This window comes from Lolium rigidum, chromosome 6 (assembly GCF_022539505.1).
Source record: "Lolium rigidum isolate FL_2022 chromosome 6, APGP_CSIRO_Lrig_0.1, whole genome shotgun sequence".
Taxonomy (NCBI): Eukaryota; Viridiplantae; Streptophyta; class Magnoliopsida; order Poales; family Poaceae; genus Lolium; species Lolium rigidum.
The window spans coordinates 66,755,638-66,763,488 of NC_061513.1; the positions used below are offsets into that span (position 1 = coordinate 66,755,638).

A 7,851-nucleotide genomic window follows, 5' to 3' on the forward strand; every position below is an offset into this window, starting at 1 on the left:
GGGGGGGGGGTATAGCTATACGACCATATAGCGACCACCCGAGTTGTCGGGGGCAAAACACGTAAATACGTGATAGCCACATACAGGGTCAATGACAACTGAATTCGTCATGGAATACACATTCCAAAAACGAAAAAACACTCAAACGTTATAGGGTATCATATGTGATGACAATTCTCCTACCTTGTGCCATCATCGACGAAAATAGTCACATTTCTCATATTCATGACGAGCATGATTAAAAAGCAAAGGGTCATGGTCTTAAGAATAATCTTATATATAGAAAAAACTTGTGGCACACAAATTTTGGCTCAAAATAGATTAACCCTCCTAAAAAAATTCGGTGTGTTGCCACATATCTTTTTGGATCTTATATTTTAATCCCCGAGAATAGCTATACAGGAAGTCCCGACATAATGGCGTCGGAGGATTTGTTATTTGAAAAAATCGTTATGTTTTGTCAACTTGTGATCCGCGGAATTAGAATATTTCTCGAAGTAATATTTACCTATAACATATGCGCTACATTGATATTATACACCAAAAATAGCATAATAATATGTTTAAAAAATCGACAATGAAGAAATGAATTGAAGTTAGATCTATTTGGGTTATAGGTTTAAAATGTTAATGAATCTGAAATTATATAGAAATTAGGTTGGATGAACAAGGCCAGTTATCGAAACAACACCAATAAAAAATATAGCGCCATTCGGTCGATGTCAAAAGTTTGCATGGCATAAGTGTCTTTTCCTCCACACAACTCTCTCACACTCTTATCCAAACCAGTAGCTCATAATCCCCTCTCTTTGTTTTCTCTATCCCCAAATTTCTATCCTCCGCTCCATTGGGTAGACATCGAATCCAGCTGCTAGCCAGCGAACAGGAAGCTGACCTACGCATTATGATTACCACAACGCAGGAAAAGATAACAAAGAGAGCAATTTGTGCTTGGCTGATTCCAAACTTTCACCTACCAAATCGTTCAGTGCTACATGGTACTGATTGAAAAAAATCCTCACATAAAAATATGGGGAAACGCGGAAGTTCCACCACAAGCAGAAGCGCCCCAGCCAATCCCGATTTTTTTTTGGAGTTTCTGATATCTTCGCTCAATCCCTAATCCCAAATTTCCTCCTACTAAATCCACATCCGCTTCAATGGTCTCCATCCGGTTGGCTGTCTCCAGGACAACTCGACCATCGCTTGAAAATCCGTGGGGCTTGGAGACAGGCGACAGGAGCACCGAGCACGTATTGGGGCTGCGGCAAGAGCACCTACGGGGGCTTCGGCAGGAGCTCCTACGGGGGCTGCGGCAGGGGCATCGGGGGCCGTTGGAGGCAGGGATTTTGCGCCAAAACTTGCTTCCTTGGCGGCCGCCTCCTTCCCTGTCCCCGCCAGCGCAGCACGTCGCTGTTCCTCCCCTTGCAGGCCACCGTCGGACGCTTCCGCCCCTCCCCAGTCCCCATCACAGCCAGCATCGGGCGCACCTCTCCTCACCGTCGCGGCTACCGTCGAGCTCCGCCGTCCGTCCTCCCCTAGGCGCTGCGCCGGAAATTTGTGGCGTGGAGGGGCTCTCTGGTCCATGTCCTGGCGCTCCGCTCTCCATGGCGTTCAAGGATAGGAGGAGGTGGCGGGGATTGGAGCAACCTGGAAAGGGGAGAAGAAGAACAGAATCGTGGCCGCGAGGGCTGTCGCTTGATTTCACGTACCGAACGAATCGTTTTGTTGACTTCGCGGTGGCAGGGCCTGTAATTTGAACAAAGATCGGGGATATTATTGTCCATCCTGAAAATGTGACACCAGGCATTCACCAGTTTGCTCTTAATAGTAAAGATTTAAAATGAGTTGAGATTGGACTATACTTTCTTTGCTGTGTATAAAGGGCTGAAATTTATGTATTTTTGTTAAATTTTGGGTCGGCCCTGGGGTACCCATTGGGCCAGCAGGGCCACGATATTTTCTCAAAATGGGTCGGCCCGTGGCCCCTAAATTGGCCTTGAGGCCACAGGGCCAGGTCCAAGGACAGGTCCGGGCCGGCCCATTCCCATCCTGAGCGCTGCCTTTCCTCCTCTCCCCTGCACTGCCGCCCCTACCGCCGCCGCCTAACCCAACGAAGCTACCCGATCTTACAGGCAGAGGGAGAGAGATGACGGAGGCGGCGGCAGCGCTAATCGGCCTGTCGTGGGCGCCCAAGATGCCTTCCCTGCCGGCGGCCTGCAGCAGCAGCAGCAGGAAGGGCTCGGCACCGACCTCGAGCATCGACGCGCAGGGGAGTCTCTGGAAGCCCAGCAACGAGCTCGTGGGCGGGCTCTTCGTGCCGCCGAGGGACCCGAGGAAGGTCAACAAGATGGCGAAGAAGAACGTCAAGGACACCACCGGCAAGGGCTGGTGAGTTGGAAATTTGAGTCTTGCTGTTGGTTTGTATGGGTACTTACGGTTCCATTTGCAGGTTCGACATGCCTGCGCCTACCATCACACCCGAGTTGAAGAAAGACCTTGAGATTTTGCAGGTATGGTATTGCACTTGGGTGAATTGTTCTCAGTGGTATTACTTTTGTGTGGGGCTACATTATGTAACTGTGGAAAACAGAAGCTAACTCTCTAATTGGGCGTTTAGGAACGTGATCCTGAATTCCTGATGGTCAAGCATCAGCCATTTGATAAGCGTGTACTAGAATGTAGAGCATGCGTACTCATGGATTTTTCTTTTGCTTGTGTGTTATTCTCAGGATAATAATAGGTTTCTCCTACACAAAATGCAAGTGTTTTCCACTTTTCCTTTTGTTTGGTTTCAGTAGCAGAGAAAATAGCCATTGAGTAAGCATGAATATTTGATTGTCATCATGTACCCGTCTTTGGAGGCTTATATGATTGTCATCATGTACCGTCTTTGGAGGCTTATATGATAGTACTGCAATCTGGTCGAACTGTGTTAGTTCTAAGAAGAACAGAATATTGTGAGTTAAAATACAATTTAAATGTTGAAGCACAATAATGACGGGGCCATCTTTTTGTTCTTGGTGTTTGTTTTTGGTGGTTTGACCACAATATGCTCGGCATATGTTTTTCAGCTGAGGCATGTACTGGACCCTAAAAGGCATTTCAAGAGATCTGGTAAATCCAAGGCCCTACCGAAGTATTTCCAAGTAAGCAATCAAATCACAAAGCTTTGTTAAATATTTTAGGTATCTCACTGTTGAAAACTTGTGAATGTTCATCAGTAGTTAATATGCTTAATATTATCGGTTCAGGTGGGAACAGTTATTGCGCCTGCGTCTGAGTTCTACTCAGGTAGGCTCACAAAGAGTGATCAGAAAACAAACTTGGTCGATGAGATATTATCTGACCCAAAACTGAAGAACTACAGGTATGCCCTTCATCCTTTTACCACATGCAGTGATACTGGAGACTCACTGTCTTTGTTCTTGTTTTTACAAGTTTTTGTGAGTTGAATATGCTGGATCAAAGGATTTCATGGGTAGTTAGTTATACAACAACAGAACCATATTCTAGAAGACTAGAGCCTTTCCTTGGTTTGGAGTTAGGTTTGGACGCAGCGTCCATTGCATGAACCACTGTCTGATTCTGTCACATATGAGAAGTAGCTCCAGTTTGAGAAAAAACCCGGAATGAACTTATGTACTTTGATCTAAATTACTAAAGAACTTGGTAGATAATGTATATATTTCAGTTTAACTAGAGCATTCCTGAAACTGAATGCGGTCACCCTCCGTGAAAATGCAGGATGCGCAAGGTAAGGGAAATTCAGGAGACACGGACGCCAGGAGGCAACCAGAAGTGGAAGAACAAGGGCAGGCAAACATTCAAGAGAGCCAAGGATAGGCGGAAATAAGCTACACGTGGTGTCTTGTCCGTGTATTGCACCAAGGAAGAAGCGAGAAATGGAGCCAAACCAGAAAGATCTGAGCACATTGATATTGCAGCCACTAGTACTGTCCTTGCGCCTCCAGGGTAATATAGCGAACGCATGTTGACCGACAGCATTTCCTTTCCTTTATGTAAGCAGGTGTAACGTAACGTGAGAGATGTTTGTTCCCTTACTTCCTAGTAATGTGATCGGAGCTTGAGCCTTGATGTATTATCCAAGCATATTTGCCGAGCAAAGTATATTTCTCATCGTAATGACGGAATTTGAGTTTGGAATGATGCTTTGACTCAATAATAAGAGCATCTCCACTGGCGGCCCCCAAATAGGTGCCGGCATCTCTGTGTGGGGGCTCTGCCACTACATCCTTTATTTGGGGATGCTGCTCCTAGAATGACGGCCATGATATATTTAGAAAGTTAAATTCAAATTTTGAAAACGATATTCATGCGAAGTTTGAACGAAATTTGTACAAATTTAACGCGAATTGAAACTAGAAAACTAAAAGAACATCCAGCGACGCTGGGAGTCGAAGACGCTGAAGTTCAGGTCGTCGCCGCTGGATGACCCGAAGGACCAGCTGTCGATCTTGTCGGCCTCCTCCTCGTCGGGCTTCTCCTCATTTGGTGTCGGCAGCTTGGAAGGCCCGTCGAGGTTGACGAAGTTGGCCCAGTGGTCCCTGGCGGACCACACCGCCGCCTGTCGCATGTCGATCGCGATATGCCGGTAGTGTTCGTCGACGGAGCGGCCGGCAATGTACTGTCGGGCGGGGAACTCCTCCTCGTCGCCGTCGCCACGGAGGGCCGCCTGCGCCTCGGCCTCCTTCTCCCACCATTTCTTCTTCGCCGACGGAAGTGGTGGCGAGGCCGCGACGTCCTCCTCCTTGACACGGGGGCGGCGGCCCGACCCCGTCGTCCGACGGGCCGGAACAGAGGACGTGCGCCTCGCCTCATCACGGATAACGACGCCTCCGGAAGGAGGTGCGGGCACGGCCGAACGCGTGCGCGCAACGGCAGACGACGATCTGGTGCGCGAGCTTGCGGACGTCGCGGTCCTCTTCGGCGGCCTCTGCAGGGTCAGCGCCCGCGGCGCCATGCACGCCGCCTGCGGGAAGTACACCGGCTCTCGTTGCCCGCGGACGCGTGGACGGAAGCCGCACTAGCGGAGCGTGTCGTCGATGTCGTGGCCGTACCACCAGGCACGGCAGCCGACGGTGTTGAAGCAGTCGCTCGAGCGGTTGGCCGTCAGCGCGAGCTCGACGACGCGCTCGTGTTCTAAACGCAGTCCCCAGTCCGGGCTGTCGAGAGCGTTGTCCGGCAGGCTCCTCTCCTCCGGCGTTATCTGGTTCCACCGTTCACTCGTAAGGGCCCGCGTCTGTGCTCCTGGCGGTGGCGGCGGCATGGCGAAGCTACTGTTGGAGACGTGCCAGCCGTGCGGCAACTTGAACTGTACTGGCACGGGGATGCGGTGCCAGTACAGTACGTCGGCCTCGTCGAGGCTAAGCTGCGTCGAGCGGAGCACGCCGCTGCCGCCGGCCTGGTCGTTGTGCGCCATCGTCGGCGAGGTGCGTGGGAGGTTTGCGCGGAGGTTCGAAGGCGGCGGCTAGGGTTGGACGGCGGAAAACAGAGAGAAGTGCGCGCCGCTGGGGTTTCTAAGGGAGGCGGCGGACGCGCATTGAAGACGCGTGGGTAAGGTAGGTGGACTCCGCGTGGCTAGTCGCCGCCCTCGCCGTTTGGGTCTCCGCGCGGGAGGCCATTAACGCCGATGACCAACCTCCCCGCGTCGTTTCCGATGCGAACCACCACATCCTCTCGCTGATAAGGCGCCACCACCCGCGAAAACCGTCGTTCCGTGAGGCGCCGGCACGCCAAATTCGCGCCCTTGGCGAAGGGTGCGGCACCGGGTTGCCGACGCTTCTATTGGGCTCCAAAATCCACCGACGCTGTATGAGGCGCGTCGGTGTGAGCCCATTTCCACTCCCGGCCCCAAAACACTATCGGGACCGCTGTAGGAACCACTGGTGGAGATGCTCTAAAGCTCATCTACTTAATTGCAGCAAAAAGGTTATAGATCAAGTGTGCCATTTGGATACATTCTGGTCCCGGAGATAATCGCTGAACAGTGCGTCATCATTCATGGATGAAATGAACACAGAACTGTATATAGTGTGAGTCGGTATAGCTTTGGGCTACTGAATCGCACGCCTCCTCTCTCTCCATCTCATTGATATATGTATAGGAGATTACAAGGGTTAGACTTGGCTTGCAAGCCAAGTTGATTACAAACCGAATCAATCTATTACAATTTAAACTAACTAGGACTCTGCCTAGCATACGGTATAGAAACCGTATGTGTCTCCAACACGCCCCTGCAGTTCGAACTTAGTAAATCAACAAGGTAAAGATTGGTCCTGAACTCATGAAATAATGCAGACGGCAGACCTTTGGTGAATATATCAGCATATTGTGATGGAGAAGGAACATGTAAAACTCTGACAGCGAGAGCCACCTTTTCCCGCATAAAGTGAATGTCAAGCTCAATGTGTTTGGTCCTGCGATGTTGTACCGGATTGTGAGCAAGATATACGGCGCTGACGTTTTCACAAAAATCAATGGTGGCTGTCGACCAAGCTCATAGTTGGGAATAGTCACTGAGTTAAATGTTAAGAGAATCCTTGAGACAGTATTCAATTCAATGGAAGATAGGCAAACAATTCTGTCATACTCACATCTACCTAATGTGTTTTGTCAGCAGTAAAATTCTTAGTTTAATCATGTGTACCAGCTAGATACTGTCACTACCATGACATCAAGAGACATCCAAATTCCAAAAACTAAATTATTCATATTGAACTACTACCTGCAATCTCATGCATTGCCATTATCACACCATTGGAATGCATCACACTGGTACAGTTTAACAGAACAAACTTGAAAAGAAGTAAATTTGCATTTCGTTGAAATGCCCCAAGAGCATGAAACCAACATGATATGAAGTGTCGGAGCCACACTTGAGCTTCCTCATTTATTTTTTCCTCCTCGATCGCGTTTAGCAACTTGAACCTTTCATATGTGTCATTGATAAAATATGCATGTGTGTAGTTCGTTGTTTAATTTCTATTGTTTATAGCTAGTTAGTTTAACAAATGCATGATGGTTAATTATATATTTTATATTATAATAATGCGAGATGAATCGGCAATGGATGTACGGTAGCCGACTCTCCGGCGAGTTCACTACGGGTTTGAAAGATTTCCTCGTAGTGGCTAATGCGAACAAGAAGAAGGGTTTTGTTATCTGTCCATGTGTTGACTGTAAGAATCGGAAGGGTTACTCTTCCTCAAGAGAAGTTCACCTGCCACTGCTTCGGCACGGTTTCATGCCAAGCTATAATTGTTGGACCAAGCATGGAGAAAGAGGGGTTATAATGGAAGAAGATGAAGAAGGCGATGATTTCATCGATGAAAACTATCTTGATCATTTCGGTGATACTTTCATGGAGGATGCTGAAGGTGAAGGGGAAGGTGAAGAAGAGGCACGTGATGAGCCCGTTGATGATCTTGGTCGGACCATTGCTGATGCACGGAGATGCTGCGAAACTGAAAAGGAGAGGGAGAATTTGGATCACATGTTAGAGGATCACAGAAAGTCGCTGTACCCCGGATGCGATAATGGTCCGAAAAAGCTGGGCTGCACACTTGGATTTGCTGAAATGGAAGGCACGAGGCAGGTGTAGCTGACTCGGCATTTGAAAACTTGCTGAAAATGTTGAAGAATATGTTTCCAAAGAATAACGAGTTGCCCGCCGGTACGTACGAAGCAAAGAAGGTTGTCTGCCCTCTAGGTTTAGAGGTTATGAAGATACATGCATGCATCAACGACTGCATCCTCTACCGCGGTGAATACGAGAATTTGAATGAATGCCCGGTATGCACTGCATTGCGTTATAAGATCAGAGGCGAT

General features: G+C 48.8%; 1 protein-coding gene across 1 annotated transcript; it reads left to right on the plus strand.

Annotated features, from left to right (window-relative positions):
• Positions 1-2,134: 2,134 nt before the first annotated feature.
• On the plus strand, positions 2,135-4,167 carry LOC124668297 (rRNA-processing protein fcf2-like). Its single transcript, XM_047205459.1, has 5 exons — positions 2,135-2,391; positions 2,453-2,513; positions 3,075-3,149; positions 3,255-3,370; positions 3,748-4,167. Exons 1-5 carry the CDS (start codon positions 2,150-2,152, stop codon positions 3,854-3,856), a joined length of 603 nt encoding a protein of 200 aa, XP_047061415.1. The 5' UTR covers positions 2,135-2,149; the 3' UTR covers positions 3,857-4,167.
• The last annotated feature ends 3,684 nt before the right edge of the window (positions 4,168-7,851 follow it).

Excerpts from the sequence above, each read along its gene's own strand:
- LOC124668297 (XM_047205459.1), top strand. The coding sequence starts at position 2,150 with ATGACGGAGGCGGCGGCAGCGCTAATCGGCCTGTCGTGGGCGCCCAAG. Across the intron at positions 2,514-3,074 it reads AAGACCTTGAGATTTTGCAG|CTGAGGCATGTACTGGACCC; the intron begins GTATGGTATTGC and ends TATGTTTTTCAG. Across the intron at positions 3,371-3,747 it reads CCAAAACTGAAGAACTACAG|GATGCGCAAGGTAAGGGAAA; the intron begins GTATGCCCTTCA and ends GTGAAAATGCAG.